The sequence below is a fragment of the Ixodes scapularis genome, unplaced genomic scaffold (genome assembly GCF_016920785.2).
Source record: "Ixodes scapularis isolate PalLabHiFi unplaced genomic scaffold, ASM1692078v2 PGA_scaffold6__148_contigs__length_123643588, whole genome shotgun sequence".
NCBI classification, from domain to species: domain Eukaryota; kingdom Metazoa; phylum Arthropoda; class Arachnida; order Ixodida; family Ixodidae; genus Ixodes; species Ixodes scapularis.
Genome location: NW_024609881.1, coordinates 26,323,099 through 26,342,601, shown reverse-complemented (window position 1 = coordinate 26,342,601; position 19,503 = coordinate 26,323,099). Strand labels below are relative to the sequence as shown.

Genomic DNA, 19,503 nt, shown 5'->3' with positions numbered 1-19,503 from the left:
TTACGAATTTACTTCTGTATTATCAGAAGGCGACAAACTCCAGAGGCCGTCCTGATGACGTCACTTTCGTACCATCGGAAAGCAACCGATATCTCTAGTGGCCTTTTTCCCTGCAACGATACTTCCGCATAATCGAAAGGAAAGACAACCTCCCGAGGCCGCTCTCCGTGTGGCGTGACTTCCTTAATAACTACACTGTTGCCGATCGAGTCCGATCGTTGCACCACTTTCGCATGCAAACATTTCTTTATTGTTCTTCGAGCACCTATGCTGTGAACATGCCGTACACCTGGAGGTTTGCCGACGGGGAGCTGCCGGGGTCCAGCGGCTGCAGCCGAGGACACCGGTCCCCCAGGGGCTGCCCGGGCGTGTAGACGTACTGGTACGAATCCGTGCCTCCCATCCACGTGGGTAGCTTGTCGCAGTCGATGTAGCGCGTGGCGTCGCCGGCCGTCACGTTGCGCACCCTCTCCACAGCCTCGACGGGCAGGAGACTCCGGCAGATCCGCCACAGGCCGAGCAGGAGCCTCGGAGGCTCCCAGAACAGGACATAGCCCAGGGACCTGGGACGGTGGAGGAAGCGAACTAACCTCGCTGGACTTTGGTCGCCCGTTGATCGAGCGTTCTGTACTCCGTTTTGCGTAGATAGAAGAGAGGGTACTTCTTAAATCATGGGAAACATGTGCATTTTAATGGCGGACTTCTTCTGCGGTGATCGGTTTCAAGTCTGCATGCTCCGCCTTTTTTGCGGGGCGAGGAGAAAAGCAGGAGGAAAGGCGGAGGCGTTTGCAGACAGTCAAGGCTTTCGTCACCTGCTTACAACGCATACTGCAAATGCGGCCCATAAACAGGCTCTCTAGAGGCCGCGCTGGCACGCTGGCGCCATCTATGTGCTGACCACTGCATTTCACTAGATTTATAACCTCGCCAAAAAATGTTCAAACGAAAAGCAAAAAAAAAAAAAAAAAAAAAAAGCATTCTTTATGAGGAGTGAATGCGAAAGCATGCAAGCCGCTCGTCCACACCCTTTTTCGTCTGCTGCGTACATTTCGTCGCCGGTCAGTGCGTGTGCTCCCCTGGGCAAGGTGACCTTGGACGCTCCGTGCCCAGGGGAACAACGGCGCGCTGATGGACACGCAGCGCCATGGGGTGAGCGGTCATGGAAACGGACGAGCGCAGCGGCCAATCGGAGCCCTGTCGACGCGCGCGCGCCAGCCAATGGAACCGAAGGAAACTAGGTGCCGTTTCCGCGCTTCAGACTGATAACGTCAGCTTGCTTCATGAGACAGTTAATGCTTTCGCATTAAAAGGAATCGCGAAAATATTGCGGGCAGACACTGAAAAAAAGGAAGAAACAAGACAGCGTGGGAACGCCGGAACACTGCGCTCTGACTAGAATAATTAGTAGGTAGAGGCAAAGCTAGCTAGTGCATTTGTCACGACGAGTGCAGCGGAGACAAAGCCTGTAGCTATTACCCACTAATCGTCCCAGTCAAAAATCGGCGTTCTGGCTCTCATTTCCTCCTGCTTCAGTTTCATGCTCGCACGGGATAAATACCGGGATGAGCGCACTAAATGGTACCGCCGTCAGACGGGCTGATCTATTGCATTCACTTCAACCAAGCGGCCTTCAGCTCGCCGAATGTAGTGCTTCGGTGCCACACGGGATAAATTAGTATCAGTCGGAAATGATGGCAATAACAATGTTTAAAGCAGTATTAGATGGTGCAGGTATTAAAGTCAAGGCATACATGTCTCAGCAATATTTAGTCTTTTTATAAAAACACGTTACGAGACAACGTTTCGTTCATTGTGTGTGCCTATTTTGTCGTATGTTGATATCTTCGTAGTCACTTATCTTTATATTTATTTAGTTTTGTGGTTGTTTTTTCACGGTGCATTCCATCTTGCTAACTCTAAGGGGGCAGAGACGTTGTCAAGTCGCTACAGCGGCTTTCTTCGCTGTCCCCTACTTTGTTGGAAAAAATAAAGTTAATATTTTTATCTCAAATTTAATTGAAGGGCAAGTTGGTTGAACATCTAGGTTGAACACCAAAGTTCTGAAGCGGTTCCGTGACAAAAACACTAGAAAAATGTACGAGTAAGTCCAAACGCAACTTGGACCTCGGCACCACCTATGAGCAATAAAAAAAAGATCAGCACCATGAGCACTACCTATGAACAATAAAATCGGTATCATCAGCACCACCAGAGCTTCGCCCCAATCAACATTATTCACCACTTGGAGATGCGTCCATTTTTTCCCCCTAAAGCCGGGGTCACACTGCGTATCCCCCATCATACAAAAGACGGTCTGCAAAAAGATTCAAACTCGAGTCACCATGAGCTCTGAGCTTCGAATGCCTCACGGCAACGAGTTCAAGGAGACACTTGGCACGCGGCATTTGAACCACGGACATCGTGGTGACTGATATCTGCAGATGGTTTTTTGCATAATGTATAAGCAGTATGACCCCGGCTTAAAGGTACTACTAGTTGGAGCAAACACCGCCATATGAACCACGAAAATTGCGTCATAAATACCAGAATATCAAAAGGAGGACAACCCGGACTGCATTATATCATACCTCGTGCTCAGGCTCAAAAAGCTACGTCAAACAACGTGCGGAAAATTAAAAAAAAAAAGAAATTGAAGAATGATTTTTTTTTTATTTAGGGAAATTTGAATTTTTTTATATACGGAGCTAATTTTTTCTGGAGTTTTATGCGCACAACAGATTGCAGTCAAATATATCAAAAGGCGCGTTTGTATCTAGCCGCCACATGTCCAGATGGATATTTCAAACTAAATAAGCGTCACAACTTGTCTATCTATTTCCCCAGAGCAGCTGTTCACCGTTCTACCATAATACACAAAAATTTGCAAGTAGAAGTTGCAGTAACTCGATGTAACAAGATGTTTTCTCGGACCCTTCTCCCTCGCATCATGCTGTCGATGACTGGATTGAGAGCGCCTCACCGCGGAGAGACGCCGCCTCCGTCTATTTTCCCGATTACTCCCTCTCCGCACGAGAAGAAGACCGGAGAAGCGTACGCGCGCCTCGGGATCTCGGAGGCCACAATAGACCATTTGCAGTCCTCCCAAGCGCCCCGGCGCGCGCGCGAGGAATCTTGGGATCGGTGTTCTGTCGGCCCCCGTCGTCTGGCTGCTCTCCGTTGGAATCGCATCACCTCGCTCTAGACATACTTTTCATCTTCGTTGTTTATACTTAATAATCCTCTTTTTTATCTACTCCAGTGTATTTTTCTTGTTCATAAGTGTATCTATTTCGTTCAGCGCTTTGTATTTCTTCTGTATATTACGTGTTTTTGTGCATATTCCATCGTTTTCGACGCGGCCGTCGACGGACACCACGCCGCTTCGTTCGCCGCTCCCGGGGTGAGTACTGACTGTTGCCGTTACGCTCTATCCCGCTCCTAGGCCGTTCATTTAACTCGTGTGCGGTCGCGAGAGAGCAGTTTCGAACATCACTACAAATGTCACCGCTGTAAGCAGAGAAATAAAGTAGTCATCACGAAGCGAAGGCCGACATGCCTTCGCTTCGTGATGCGCTCGCCCTGTGAAATGTGAGCGTGGGATATCGAGTACTGCTTGCGTGCTCAACATTCGGGACGGTGCTTTGTCGTTGCGATCTTTTTGCCCTTCGGACGCTTGCGAAGCTGTACCAGCGGTCGGCGTGCCTCGGCAGCGCTCGTCAACAACCGTCCGCGCGGCGTCACTTTTCTCGCGTTCGCTGACCGTCCGCGAGCGCCGGTGATTCATCGTCGCGGCTGGTATGCGTATGTAGTACATCGCATAGCTTCACAATCGCTCTTAACAGCGGTTGTGAGTTGAGCGGGCCCTTAGCAAGCGAGTTATGTCAGCAACTGCAACTTTGAAACTGATGGTCACTTCACTTATTTATTTCACTATTCGAGATGTCAGCTGAATGTAGTATCTTCTTAGGTCACCCTCAGAAGCCACATGACGGGCGGTACAACCTGCTGTGTACCGGGCTGTGCCCACACCACTCTCACTGCCAAGCATGTGTCCTGGAATCGCTTTCCGAAGAACAGCCATCTACGCAACATTTGGGTACAGCGAATCAACAGGAAAGGTATTTACCATATTTTTTTACTTGTTATCTACACTTTCCTGACAATGATCAGGAAGGTACAGTGTGTGTACTGTCCGACGTGGCCCAAGTCATTTTACCCATATGTACAACATACCTGCGAAACACATTTTTTTTAAAAATAAAAATAGCATTCATTATTTTTGACCTATAAGTGCAACATACGACTGAAACAAAAAAGACAATCTCAAAGAATCCCAGATGTTGCATGTGCCCTTTTCACTCTCTTGGCCACTTCCACCTGCACCGACATACCAATATTTGATTGCATCGCAGGAATGTCGCTTCATCTCACTACCCTACAGCTAAAGCAAAGATACTCTCACAGTGCTTCTATCATTTTCAGCGTGCATCCACTCCAGGTTTGTTAGGCATAAACTATGTGCTTGTTCTTAGTGCCCGCTGCACAATGGTACTGGAAGTGTTTAGAAGGCGGTGGGGTGACGATGGGGGAGGAGGAGAACTGAATTCTACCCCCTTGCCCGGATAGTTTACTGACGCCCCTGTTCAGACGCCACGGCTGCTGCATCCATTCTTACCACTGAGATTGAGTTGCACTTGCTCCAAAGTTGAATGGGTGAATCTTAATATGGTGCTAACTGCTTCTTTTGCATGCAGGTACCACTGGACGGTTCTCTCTGTGGACGCCAACCTCTGACAGCAGAATATGCGGCGCTCATTTTAACGAAACTGGGAGAAAGAAGTACGAGGACAAAGCTCCCCGGTTTTTTCCAACCAGGACATTTCCGAAGTGTATGTTATTTGCCTATTTTTGTTTCTTTCTGCAATAGTTGTTTTTCCCTGCTTATATTCTTGCTTGTGATCACTGTATACATGGGTCGTTTCTCACGTGAGCTACGTCACTGCTGGTGGCGTCTGGTGATTTGTGGACAGCGGTGCTACCCAGTGAGCATGGCGAAATACGTGACCTACGGAAGCAATCATCGCTCTCATAGAAAAAGACGGAGCTTCAAGCAATCGTAATGTCAGATTTTGTAGAGCTGCAGACATAATAACAATGTTTTGTCTGAATACATGAGATCTCTCAACGGCTAGACGACGCAAATGGACTGCAATCGAAAAGAGGTTTTGCGACGTGCGGTTAAGTAGCATCAAGGATATCACTGAAACTGAAAAAGTATAACATTCTCGTCCGTCATTAAATTTGCAGTGGGAATAGGTGGCATATAAACCTACTGACTGCCTTTTTCAAGGATTTGGCTTGGCTTAGCTAGCTTGCTGCTCAAGGCACCAGGGGATGTCGCTCTGCTGCCTTCATCTCTGATGGCCCCAAATGACAGCTTTTAATCCAGCTCTCTCGTTGTGGAAAGTAGTGAAGGCTCTGCATGTTTCCTGTCGTACATTGAAGTGCCAGCTCATCTCGACTCTAAATAACAGCAGTGTGTTTGAACGGTACCAGACGATGCTTCTTTATATTTCCGACTGCTCTATCTGACACAGTCGGTCACAATGCAAGAGGACTTCAGCGAGCTGGAAAACACTCTCTTAGCACATAGAAAAACATAGGAGAAAATGTACCAACATGAATTCTAGAAATATTTTGAGCGAAAACTGACGTCAGGTGCAAGGACTCTATAATTACTGTCCACCGTGTTTGCTTGACTAGGCAGCTTCCTAGTGACCATTCAAGCAGATAGAGTTGGACATGCCTTGTCAGGAGTTTGCGGTCGTAATATGCTTGAGCCAACTGCTTTGTAAGAAGTTGCAGCTGTGCATATCGTTCGTGTCACAAATGGAAACACATATGAATGCGGAAATATAATTATGTTTAATAAAGGGCCCTTTAGGCAAGTATGGACAGCCTAAGATGGCACCGAATATAGTCGATTTCACAGTAACATGGCAGGTGGCAGACTCTATAACCCCTGTGAACTGATTGAAGTGTTGAAGTCAAATGTATGTGACAGCTCTTTACTAGAGAAGTGTACTCTGATTGGCTCGCTTGGGACAAACCTTTTGTTGTGTGCCAAACTATGTTGAATAAGGATATAAACTTTGTTCCCTTCTTTTATACGCCGGTGGCTGTTGAATGCACTTCGTCTCAGAAAGAACTGCAACAATCGCTATTTGGCTACAACATTCCAGACCAGCTACCAAAGGGTAGAAACAGTGACCGCTATTGATCCAGCTGAGCTCTTGGTTGTTTGACATGTTATGTGCTCCGTACAGTGTAAGCTGTGCCCTGTGCTAGACAGAATTCCAGCCGGTATGTAATGCTTATAAAATAATTGCGTGAACAATTGCCTTATCCTTGCCTGCAGATGTTGCGGCCTGCCCAAAGGTCCCAAACATGATCTGCGCAAGGAAGCGCCATGCGCTGCAGCCGCTGCCGGCCTACTTTCTGTCGGACCTTGACCTGGCACAGACCGTGACCCTGCCTGCTAGCCAGGAGCCAGCACAACCCGGCAGCCCCTTGGCCTCCGCTGGTGCCCCTGACACTGATGATGTAATAGCTAGCGGTAAGCTCCTAACATTGAGCATCAGTGTTGCTCGTCTGTTTATTTGGCATCCCTGTCAACTGTGCAGCAGTCCCGATAGGTGCATGGAACACTTACATGCAGTACGTCGAACTTTACAAACTGTACTAACTCAGTCACCGCTGGCTATAGCACGCAAGTTGTGGCCGTTCCATACTCGCAGCACCATATGGCACGGTGCACTCTAAGATACCGCACATGCAAGGTACCCGCGGAGTTGTTCTTTCAGATTGCGGTCACACCCTCACTTCATTGTCTGCCAGGTACAAAGGAGATGCTGCCACAGCCCTGCTTGCATGTTATTTGCCTCAAGATCCAGATTGAAAAGTGGGGACACATGCTTTTGTTTATCCATTGTTTCCTACAAGACAAGCGGCGATTCTCTGGCGTCCACAAAAAAACCATCCCCACTTTTGTTATGGAGCACGGGCAAGGCTATGCATGCTCTTAGAATTCGCAGTTGACTCCAATGCATGCGCACGAACGCTGCACCGGAGCCTCTCAGGGCTTCGAGTTAGCGTCCGCAGCATTCTCCGTGCTCCAAGTAAGTGTAGAACAAAGCTTAGTTCCGCATTTCCCCGCAGCACCCCTGACGATCGGATCTCAAGGCGAATAGCCAGCATTCCCATTATAGCTCCTTCGTGTGGAACAGAGCAGCATTAAAGAGGTCATAAACCGACTCAGTTACTTCTGCTAAATGCTGCTGTCGCACAATAAAGCTTGAGAACAAGCAATATTCTGCTCTTCCTCACAGCCAGGTAAAATAATCACATGATTACTGTTAGGGGTTAGCTGCTACTGTTGGCGCAGTGATTAGACACAAGCCCAAGCCCCAATAGTTACCATGGCATTGATTGTAACCAAATAGTCAGGTGCTCACTCAGTGCTTGGGTCCAGTTCATAAGCCGTCTGTATTCAAGTGTCGTCACCCTGGTGTGAACCCTAGGCTTTCTCAACATTGTGATTTCTGACTGTAAATTAGCCTTCTATTCCTCAGAATATAACCTTGGCAGGGGAGCCTCTGGTTTGTGGTATATAGATTATTATATAGATTATATTTGTGCTACAGACGTCAGTATGCTTGTATGAGGTGCAGAACATCCAAATGCATATCGTTTCTTGGCCCCTTTAACATGTGATGCTTTTTTTGTATGGCACATGATATGCTATTTGGCAGAGCCAAGGCAATTACAAGGAGAAAGCCTAGTTTTTTGTTTTGATATTTGACTGCAAAAATGATGTGATATTTATTTTGCTATCTCCCCATCTGGCAGACCACCAGTACAGCATCACAGGATGTATCGATCAAGCCCTGCGTGATCGCATCAGGCAGCTAGAGGAGCTCGCTTCTGCAAACGAGAAACTGCGCAAGGACAACGACCGTCTACAGAAAGAAAATGAAGCTCTGCGGAAGAAAGTAGCCCATCTTGAGGAGATGTATGACAAAGCAGAGGAGGTCATCGATGCTACAATCCCCTTTCAGAACTTCACGCTCACAGCCGTGCAACAGGACCCAAAGAAACTGGCCTTCTACACGGGATTCGACTCCCTGGAGAGATTTCTCGCCTTTTACAAGTTTGTTCAGGCAGGTTATGAAGCTCACAAGGAAAGTCAAGGTCCGCAGAGAAGGTCACCTTATCTATCCATGGATGATCAGCTGCTGCTCGTGTTGTCCCGCCTGAGGGTGGGACTTTTGGAGCAGGACCTTGCATACCGGTTTCGTATCCACATCAGCACAGTCAGCCGGGTGTGGACATTCTGGATTGGTTACCTAGCGGACTACCTTGCTCAACTCAACTACTGGCCGTCGCGACAGGTTGTGAACAAGCACATGCCGGAGTGCTTCATCGAGGCGTATCCATCGACGAGAGTCATTCTGGATTGCACGGAAATCTTCATCGAGACACCTAGCGACTTCAGGGTGCAGAGTGATACCTACTCAAGCTACAAGTGCCACAACACTGCCAAGGGACTGCTGGGCATCACCCCCAATGGGTTCGTGTCGTTCGTGAGCGACCTTGCCCCTGGCCGCGTCTCTGACAAAGCCCTGACCGCATGTTCCGGGCTATGCAACCTTCTTGAGCCCGGAGACTCTGTCATGGCGGACAGAGGCTTTTTGATCACTGAAGAGGTCGAAGCTGCAGGGGCTAACCTGAACATTCCACCTTTCCTTGGGGGAAGGCTACAGCTCTCCCTGGAGGACGAAGCGAAAACTAGGGCGATTGCGAAGGTCCGGATCCACGTGGAACGAGTGATTGGACAAATGAAGTGTTTTCGAATCTTGAGGGGTACTTTCCCAAACAGTATGAGCAAGAGCCTGGACTCTATCTGGAAGGTCTGTGCTTTGCTGTGCAATTTCACGAGAGAGCCACTGCTCAGTCGAAGCTAGAGCTGCAGTCTTGTGGCTTCGTAGATGGTCGTGGAGAAAAAAGAGGCCATATCTCTCTATCTAGCTCACTTCAGCTCCGGCAAGTTTTTGTGCCCACACGCCCTCATGACCCATGACGACCATTAGCACCGACTACGGCCCTCGGGACTTTCCTCTACCCAACGAAATGGACTCACAACCCACCGAGGCCACGCTGGCTTCTCCCGCTGTCTGAAGCTTACCGCTCAATGCACCACCCACAGCCGGTGCAACCACTCCTGCCGTCACGTCGCTTCTTGATGCACCACTTGTTGCCGCGTGAATTCAACCTGCGGTCTTTACTCAGAATCCATTCTCCATCCTCGGCGACGATGATCCCGAAAGCAAGTTGTCGCCCCTCAACAACAGTTGCCACATCCGCACTGCCGCCAATGAAACGAAGCGTGCTCGTGGCATTTTTTTCTTCGGCGCCGCTGCGACTAAGCTTACCACCTCACCCCGGTGCATCCAACGTGACTCGAACCCTGACTCGTTCCCCCTGGAGGACGGATGGCATCCTGTCTCTCGCCGACGTAAGGCGGCCCCGCCCGCGGCGCCTCCAGCAGCATCGTTCTGCAGTGAGTTCTCCCACACTGTCATTCTACGGCCGGCCAAACCATGCCGCATCATGGACGGGGTCTTTCTTGCCATTGACTCTGCAGTTGCTGCACAGATAGACCTCAGGTCTCCTACACCATTGCAGCCCCCTACCAAGTGAGGTACCTCGACTGCAGTAATCAACTTGCAGTTGATGCTGCTTTGTCTCAAGTGTGCGATGCATTCCTCAATGTAACATACATCCCGATCGGCACTCTGCAGGTCTCCGTGCAAGGCTACGAGGCCATTCGCCGTGGCCAGGTTCGCGGATTCATAAAAAAAGTCTGGCGACCTGGATTCTGCGTCCTAAAAAACCTTCATTGCCGGAAATCTGCTATCCTCCAGGCCGGTCCTCTCACAAACTCTGGGTCGGCACTCATTACATTCGACGGCACCAGCCTCGCGTTGCCCAGTGCCCCAACAGCACCCAAGCCAACGGCACAACACAGCGTCGTCAGTTGCCTTCATCAACATCCAAAGAGAAGCCGGCGTCACCACCAGTGACGCCTGAAACTAGCTCCTGCTCAGCAAGCTGTGCTGTTATCTGCGCCCAAAGCCCTCATCGCAGCACCGAGGTCTGCGAAGCAGAAGACTGACTCCCGCCCGGTGCTCGCCACAAAACTCCTAACGCCGGCACACAACATCACCGCCGACCTCACACAAGTCCCAACATCAGAACCGCCTCGGACCACCTTCGCAGAATCAGCGAGAGCTGTCAACAGCACTAGTGAGACGCCTGCCCTACTTCCGTCAGGGTCAGACTTTACTGGCTTGCAACAACAAATCACCCTTTTCACAAAACAAATGCTGGCAGCCACGCAGCGAATTCCGACGATGCAAAACTCGCTGTTTACTCTCGTGGATACCTGCACCCGTGCAGTAATCGGGCGCCTCGCGATGCAGGGCATCATTCCGTTCGGCGGCCCCCCACTATCACCACGCAAACATGGTTAGCGCCCCCAGGATTGTTCAGTGGAACTGTTGCTCGCTTAAACAGAAGAAGGCAGACTTCATCGAAAAATTTTATCTTCACTCGTCATCCGACATGGCCGCTGCGTTTGCTCTACAAGAAATCAACGGCCCCCTCCCTTCTTTGCCACAGTACGATGGACTTGCTCCGAACATTGAGACTAGTGCCCCCTTGCCTTGGATTCGTTCCGCCCTGTACGTTCATCGATCAGTGTGCTTCACTCTTCTCGACACCTCACAGAGGTGCTCTGCAATGACCAGCGTTACGGGTTGCCGCCAATTCCTCAACGGCCCGTTTTTCTCTTCTCTGTCTATGTGGCTCCAGACACATCGCTAAACCGCTGGACAAGGCAGCCGCTAAACATCCCTTTTTTTAAGCACTTCGCCCGTCTTTATCCAAAAGACGACGTTCCCGTTTGCGGTGATCTTAATGCCAAACACACGCATGGGGCTACGACATTGACCTTCCCCACGGCACGCGGCTTCTTGCAGACCTCACAGGGCTGAAACTTTCGTTCCTCAACATCCCAGACACCCCCACACGTATCAAACAATCCTCCCAACAGCAGGACACCTGCCCCGACTTTACCTGTGCTCGTTACCCTCGACGCTGGAGATGGCATGTCGCCGGCGACCGCCTCGGCGGTGATCACCTCCCCATTATTTTACGCTACGACTTCCTATCCGCAACCCTATCTCACTGTCGCGCCTGCTGCGACACATTCTTCACTAAGTGGGACAACTTCCGAGCAGCTCTTTCTTCTGTCATGGAACTTGCTGGCTTTTCCGACATTATACAAGCTATCCAGTCCGCCCACAAGTCTGCCACAAAGCGGCTAACCGTACCGGACGATGCCGCTTTGACGAGCATTTACTTACTGGACCGCCGCATTCACCTGTTGGCCTGTTACCGCCGTTCTCGCAGACCACGACGACTCCTCAAACCTTCACATAAACTCCAAAAGACTATCTCGTGCTACACTTCGGAACTCGCTTCCAACTGCTGGACTTCCCTGTGCAGATCCATCTCCGGCAATAGCCATCTTTCGAAAGTTTGAAGGCTCCTCCGTTCTCTCCTCGGGGACCACAAACCTAGGCAATTTGCTGCCACTGTTGCCCTTCGCAAAGGTGTCTCTCCCGAGGAGCTAGCTGAACGGGCCTCGGACGTCTTTTTTCCGCAACCAGCGCAACATGACTCTGGATGCTACACTTGTGTTCACCCTGTCACCAAGCTCTTGGGATGGATTGCCCGTTCACCCTCCACTCGCAGTGCACCTGGCCCCCAACAACGTCACAGTCGGGCAACTTCAGAACCTCCCTACGGCACTCAAGGAAACCATACTCGCCGAGATCAACCAGGTGACTCCAGACTACTGAAGCCCCAGGAGTCCCTGATCGCTGCCACTTGTCTCATTCGCCCTGGAAGCTCCCGAGAAGATTAAAAGCTTTTCCTCTTTTTATGCCCAAACAGCAGGGCAGATATGGTGGCCACTTCTTTGGTCGTTAAATAAATGTTTCAAAGCAAAGGTAGATGGTCATGATGAAAGAAATCAAGGACGTTAGGATTCCTGTCAGAAGTACTCAACGCAATAAAATGTTGTCCAAACTTGCCAGGTTTTAATTTTAGATTGGTTGCACACTACACGACAGAGTAGCGAGCATTTGATTATTCTTAATTTTTAACTAGGACTGATTAAATTAATTTCAATACTTTTGGATGTTTTATTTTAATACACACATATCCTCTAAAAAGGGCGGAAATGTAGTGGTTAATAAAGAAAAATAGACGTAATGGTGGGGCCACAGTCGACTCCTAGCAGAACTGTTTGGTGGGGCAACAGGCAGACTGAGATTAAAGCCCCTCTATCCTGGGAAAAGTGGCGCCATTCATTGTTGTGGAAATTCTCGAGACACGTACCGTGTGCCACTTCTGGGAAGGACATGGCGTCTGAAATCTAGCTCAGTGCTGCGCTGTGTCGCCATGATCTTCCCAAGGGCTGCATGTTGCACGTGCCTCGTGCATCGACGCACTTTGCGCTACTTTTAAAACATGAAGGGGCTTTAACTGAGATGCCATTGCGTGTGCCACAGGCAAAAATTCAAGATGTTGAAAACAAGCTGTTGCATTGTAAATTGTGCGAATTACTAAAATTCTCCGTCAATATGCCCCAGCAAATGAAGATTAGAGGGTTTACAGATTAAACCAAAGGAAGATGTCTGTCACCCCAGAGGAAGAACATGTGGGGACCTTGACGTGCAACCAAAATTTCACCATCAATAGCGCTGAAATCAGTAACGACACTACCGTAAACCAATTTTGCTCCCAGGTGGGCCGCCGGAAGCGGCGTTGGTAGCCACAGCACATGGTCGTTGTTGGAACTTTCGCGCATAATGCAGAAGAGGATCATGCCCTCTTTAGGTGTCACACGCTCCCATACCATCTTTAGTGTTTGTGTGTATGGCGCGTGCTTTGGACGGTTTCACAACTGACGACCACGCGCATGCTAGGCTGTGAAGATTACACGCTGGGGCGTGGGTTTGTAAACAATGGAAAAGTGTATGAAATTTAGCATGCACAGTGCACAAACTCTATTTTCAGTACACAAATATTGCGACTACTATATCGGACAGAGGTACGCGCTACAGTTTGCAACAAATTCTTGTGCCGACATGAGCAGTCTGAGGCATTCCAACTACTTGTCATGACAGCCACTTTCAGTTCACAAAAGTTGGTTTATTATATGTTCTCCAAGTCTTTGGCATTAAAAATGAGGTTGATTCCTTTGTGACACTGCCGTGCCGGGCTGTGGCCGGCGGTGAAACTGCACAGCCCACCAGCGACGGCAAGCAACCAACTGAGCGTCCAGAGCTAGGAACCAAAAGGCACCTTTATCACACGAGGCAATGGCTTTTTACACAAGACGTGGGCACAGTGTTTGCAACCCGATTACCGAAAGTGTCCAAACTTGGCACTAGCACCGCCCGCAAAATCCCCCCTTTAGAATGTTCAAGGAGAGTATCGGACACCTTGGCTGTGAAAAAAAACAAAGTTTTACAGATTGAGTCTCTTGGGAGCGACCACTTGTCTTCCAGAATGGGTTGAGTAGTGTCGGCCCGTACCATCACCACGAACACGTGGTGGTGATGCTGGACGAGGCACATCACGATGACGCGAGTAGACAGGTCCACCTGAGGCCGAACCGTCGACGGAAGCTAGGGGTGACGCCGGCCTCGGAGAGACACAACAGCACCTGCCGCAGGCGTTGGTCATGTTCCTTTTTCGTTCTGCCGAAGACTAGGATGTCGTCGACCATGTTGACCAATCCGTCTAGGACTTCCAAGATCCACGCCACCTGTCGCTGGAAAAACTCAGGGGCCGACGTGATGCCAAATGGGAGTCGGCAAAAGCAATAACGCCCATACGGCGTAATGAACATCGTAAGCTCTTGAGAGTCCTTGGAAAGCTTGACCTGATGGAAGCTTGAGGTAACTTTGAGCTTCGAGAAGACTGCCGCATCGCCCAGAAGTCCCAGGACTTGATCGACGGTGGGGAGCACATGACGTTCTCTCGGGACAACTTGATTTAATTTTGTAAAGTCGATACAGACACGGTAACCTCCCGACGACTTTGGAACCATGAACAGTCCAGCGTCCCGAGGTGTGGGGTTGGTGACACGCCGAATGGCTCCGTCTTGCTCCAGTTTGGCCAGTTCTGTTTGCACCACCTCGCGCAGGGGTATCGGTATGCGGCATGGAACACTAAGTGAAAACGGAACCGCATCCGGGCGTAGCCGAATCTTGTACTCCTCCTTGAGCGTGCCGAGACCTCTGAAAAGTCCCTGCGGTGCCGGCACTTTCATGTCGTCCAAGAACTTTACCACACCCAGAGCCTGGATGGCTGGGAACCCGAGCAGGGGCATAGAGAGGGACTTGATCACGTACAGACGCTGATGACCGGTCTTGCCTCGCCACAGGAGGGTAGCCATGAAGTACCCAATGACTTTTAGCGACTGGTCTCCTGGTGCTGTCAGCAGGTCGTCGACCTTGTCCAGATGATGAGGTAAGTTCGGGAAGGCTTCCGAAACAGCAGACGCCTCCGCGCCGGAATCTACCTTGAATATCGCCGTGTAGTTGTCGACATTGACCTCAACGTACTTGGCCTTGGCCTTCTCAGTCTCGAGGATTGCGTGGAGCGGTAAGGAACGCCACCTTGCTCTGCTTTCGTTTCCGAGCGCAACAGACGTCCGCGAAGTGGCCCTTCTTCTTGCAATAATTGCACAGAGACTGCCGAGCAGGACAGTCTGAGCGTGTGTGGGGGGCCCGACTGCAGTAGCTGCAGGAACCTGGGTCGTTATCGCCAAGTGAAGACACTGCTGATGCGTCGTCTGACCGTTTTGTTGTCTTGCGTTGGTGCGTCGGACCATGACAAGACTTGGTGGCGTCAACGTTGACGGTGACCTGGACACTCTCGACTCCCGCGAGCAGTTTTTTTCTTTTTCGGCGTCTTCGATCTGCCTCACCTGCGTCCACGCGTCCTTGAGGCTGAGCTTGGCTTTCCAGCAGAGCTGGCCGGACAGGCGTTCGTCGCAAAGACCAACAACGAACCGGTCGCGAACCAGGCGTTCTTCGACTTTGGGGGACGGGTAGTTGCACCACTTGACAAGCTTGCAGAGCTCGGCGTAGTAACTGTCGACGCTCTCTCCCGGCTGCTGAACCCGCTCGTGGAACCTCGAGGACTCTTACACCTCGTTGACGGGGTACAGGAAGTGTTCCGAGAAGCGCTTGACCACCGTGTTGTAGTTGTTCAGGGAGGCGGCGTTCAAGCCGAACATGTCGAGAAGGACCCGAGCCTCGGGGCCCATGCAGTAGAGAAGTGTCCGCACCTGAATGTCCGGTGGTGCTTGGCGAAGTACGGAGGCATAAGCGTACTCCTCGAGTTGCGTAAACCGGGTAGGCCAAGAACCGGTGTTGTCGAAGTCGAAACCAGCAGGCTGACGTACGGAGCCGCCCACCCACGCGGGCAGTGTTTGCAACCCGATTACCAAAAGTGTCCAAACTTGGCACTAGAACCGCCCACAACAGACACTACAATTTTATGATCAACACTCAGTCTTTCCGATATTTAAAAAAAAAGTCTGTCAGGCGTGGCACCATAACGTTCACCCAGAGTGCCTCATCAAAGGGCACCCGTGTGACCCAGCAGTCTTTCGCCCAGTCAACAACAAGGTCACACCACTCCAGTCCTGTGAGCGCAAGTTGTCCTGTCACCTGGTAGTAGTGCTTGTGCTTTTTGTCGACACTCTTGTCCGCATGGATAAACTCCACAAACCCTCTGCTCATCACCTCCTCGAAGGTCGTCAGGTTCGCATCTATCGCCCGTGACACGGTCTTCACTTCGACTAGTCCGTACTCCTGTATATCTTCGTCCCAGACCAGCCCGTCTGGTGATGCCCCCAGCATGGGAAGGCCAGGGTTGATGCAAAGGCCAACACTGAAGACTTGGACCTTTTGCTTGGCCTTGTAGCGCTTCAGAGCAGCCGCCTCATTCTGAAGTCCCGCCCTCATGTGACGTGTCGTGCCATGTCCGCCCGAGAAAATCGTCCTGAGAAACTTTTCGTTCACGGGTGCTTGTCGTTTGACGATGTCTCCGAACTGTGATGCCGTGATCCTTTTCTCACGTTCCGTGTGCCACAGCATACTTCTGCTTTGGCCACGTGTCTGTTCCTCCAGGTGCTGAGCTTGTGTAAGAGTCAGGGTGCATGGATCGCTTGGTGGCATCTGGTGATTCCAGCACTCTTTTATGGGCAAGCTGATCCGTGCTGCAGAGGCCCCATCATCCGTGTTCGAGTGCTCCTGAACCTTCCTTGGCAAGGGTGTGAAGGCAGCTTCTTCCATCACGTCCGCAAACATTGGGAATATTCCCTTCTCAATGAAATCTGTATGCAGCCTCTTGACGGTTGCCTGCGCCACGTCCACATGCACTTCCGTGGTTTTTCTCGCACTCTTCGCCTTGTTGCTAGAGTCGTGCTTGACGAATTCTAGTTCGTTGAACGACACCGTACTTGCACCTCTCTTTGAAGATGGGCCCCACTGCCTTGCTCCCTCAGTGCAGGCCAGAGCATCCGGGATGTAGGACCTTCCCTCCCTTATCAGGTCTAGCATGTGCCAAAGCAGTGCTGCCACATGCTTGCACACACCGCCTTGTCCAGCCTTGCAGGAACAGGAAGCCTTGCTGACCTGCCCATCTTGGCAGAGCACAGCATGCACTGCGTATCGCTTCGTAAGGGTCATGGAAGCCTCCACGTTAGCCTTGACAATTGTCTCTGATGCACTTGTGGTGTGGAGGAAGATGTTCTGCACTTTGTGGGCCTTGAACATTTTGTAGCCAGAACTTGTGTGCTTCTGTGCTCCAGCTGCTTGGCCATGCCCTTGGATGTGGCTTTCCGAGAATGCGGAAGGAAAGTCCTTCAGCTGCTTGGTCCAAGGTCCTGCTGGAAGTGGTAGCTCTTGCGGCTCTGGTACATCCCGTGTCGCCATAGCCTTCCCTGAAAAAAAGGCAGCTCAGTCAGCGTTTTAAAAGGAGGACGGAAATTTGACCAACACAGTTTTTTAATGGGTTTGGTGTTGTTTTGACAGAATTAACCTAAACTTGCGAAGTAAGAGTTCATCTAGGGTAACAACCCCTCAAAAAAAGCCTGCTGTAAACTTTGTGCTAAAAAAAGAGCGTTTGCTATTAGGCAAACATGCCAGCTTTTGTAATCTACAACTTCTTGTGCACTTTCGAACATTACACAGTCGAAGGAGCATTCTGAAAGCAAGCCACGCACTGGCATTGGGGACAAGCATCTCCAGTGTCACTGAGCTGCTTGTTGCTGCTGCCCTGTCAGTGTCCATGATATAGTGCAGCTCTGAATACGAAGAACGCGTTTTGACCATAATCCGTTTCGTGCCAGCAGCATAAAGCTGCTGGCACGACCGTGAAGTGTTGTACAGGAGTGGCAAAGACACTCCAGCTTTCAATGCGTCAGTGTTCGTCCAAAAGAAGCAGTTCGCAGAGCCACTAAAAAGTGTCTAGCATTTCATATGCACGCGCTTGCGTGAAAACGGGATGATCAATAAAGATATGCACTCGCGGGACGCTGTGTTAGCGCGGTTCGCAGGGGCAATCTTGCCTCACCACAGTGAGCGCGCTAGCTGAACTGTAATTTCGATAAACAATGGAATCTCCCCCATACTATGCATAAAACGCAGTCAGAACCCCTTCTCCCGCCGCGACGAAGAACCGAACGCGAAGGATGTGATGCTGCGCGGACGGTTGTTGACGAGCGCTGCCGAGGCACGCCGACCGCTGGTACAGCTTCGCAAGCGTCCGAAGGGCAAAAAGATCGCAACGACAAAGCACCGTCCCGAATGTTGAGCACGCAAGCAGTACTCGATATCCCACGCTCACATTTCACAGGGCGAGCGCATCACGAAGCGAAGGCATGTCGGCCTTCGCTTCGTGATGACTACTTTATTTCTCTGCTTACAGCGGTGACATTTGTAGTGATGTTCGAAACTGCTCTCTCGCGACCGCACACGAGTTAAATGAACGGCCTAGGAGCGGGATAGAGCGTAACGGCAACAGTCAGTACTCACCCCGGGAGCGGCGAACGAAGCGGCGTGGTGTCCGTCGACGGCCGCGTCGAAAACGATGGAATATGCACAAAAACACGTAATATACAGAAGAAATACAAAGCGCTGAACGAAATAGATACACTTATGAACAAGAAAAATACACTGGAGTAGATAAAAAAGAGGATTATTAAGTATAAACAACGAAGATGAAAAGTATGTCTAGGGCGAGGTGATGCGATTCCAACGGAGAGCAGCCAGACGACGGGGGCCGACAGAACACCGATCCCAAGATTCCTCGCGCGCGCGCCGGGGCGCTTGGGAGAGACTGCAAATGGTCTATTGGCTTCGGCGCTGCCAAAGGCCGGGGCACGAAAGCGCAGTTCTGAACCAACCTTCGCTCTCACAAGCACTCGCGCAGAGAGAAACCGCTTTTGAAAACCAGGCGCCCGTGCCATAGCCGGCACTCGGAGCTAAATTTCGAGCTGTACGTCTGCCATGTTGGTTGCGGCGAGAAACCAGCGACCGGCGGGTCGACGAGCGAGTAAAACATTACTAGCCCTTAGCTCGCAGGTGTGGGTGAGGATCGATGACGGTGAGCTGTAGACGTCAATTGTTACCAACAAAGCTAGGACATTGACAAACAGCAGAAGTATCTTGACGCAACTAAGGTGAGAGCGCACAGATTGCTGCCAGACGTTCGAATAATTTCGGATATAGACTATTAGGTTGCTCTGCGGCATCGCGACAGAGCTCCACACCACAGACGCGAACTGAAGACGCGATCTTACAAGTGCAGAGACTTGAGAAACACTCAAAGGGACGACATTTTTTCGCCATTCGGGAAATTGCACCCAGAAAGTGAAGTCCCTGACCAACAATCCAAGAAACATGCAGGCAAAAGTTCCAAACCGGAATCTACAAAAACACCAAGATCGCGCACATGACGTTCTCGCCATATGCGTCCATCCAACAGTGTATGCTCAAAAACTATACTCTTTCCCTCTCCGTCTTTTTTTCTCCCAAGGGACTTTACTACCGTCTTTTGACATCCGCTCAAAGCAGCAAGTGCCATTTTACGTATGAATTGTCATTCACATTTTCACACTTACGGAAAAATTTTAAGTTATCAGCAGACATGAGCATTTCTGAGCTTTTTTTTTAATCGGACGGTAAAGTATGAACAAGCACCAAAAACAAAAACAGTCTCAGATTAAAACCTTTTGTCACGCGAGATGAAGGTGAAAATGGCTTGGATACACAGTTTGATTTTCTGACTTGA

At 50.4% G+C, this 19,503-nt stretch overlaps 3 protein-coding genes across 3 annotated transcripts in view; 1 reads left to right on the top strand and 2 right to left on the bottom strand.

The window, feature by feature from the left end:
• Positions 1–265: 265 nt before the first annotated feature.
• The window catches only part of LOC8038260 (motile sperm domain-containing protein 2-like), a 32,947-nt gene continuing 13,709 nt past the window's right edge, over positions 266–19,503 (bottom strand). The window contains exon 3 of the mRNA XM_029990059.2: positions 266–563. Within this exon, the coding sequence (XP_029845919.2) occupies positions 266–563 (298 nt within the window). The remainder of the gene's footprint in view (positions 564–19,503) is intronic.
• Positions 3,159–6,889, top strand: LOC121838327 (THAP domain-containing protein 11-like). The gene is made up of 4 exons (XM_042294516.1): positions 3,159–3,400; positions 3,968–4,118; positions 4,755–4,889; positions 6,419–6,889. The coding sequence occupies exons 2-4, from the start codon at positions 3,986–3,988 to the stop codon at positions 6,820–6,822; spliced, it is 672 nt and encodes a 223-aa protein (XP_042150450.1). The 5' UTR covers positions 3,159–3,400; positions 3,968–3,985; the 3' UTR covers positions 6,823–6,889.
• Positions 9,144–18,562, bottom strand: LOC121838326. Its single transcript, XM_042294514.1, has 2 exons — positions 18,246–18,562; positions 9,144–17,152 (listed from the first exon to the last, which is right to left on the bottom strand). Exon 2 carries the CDS (start codon positions 17,142–17,144, stop codon positions 15,714–15,716), a length of 1,431 nt encoding a protein of 476 aa, XP_042150448.1. The 5' UTR covers positions 17,145–17,152; positions 18,246–18,562; the 3' UTR covers positions 9,144–15,713.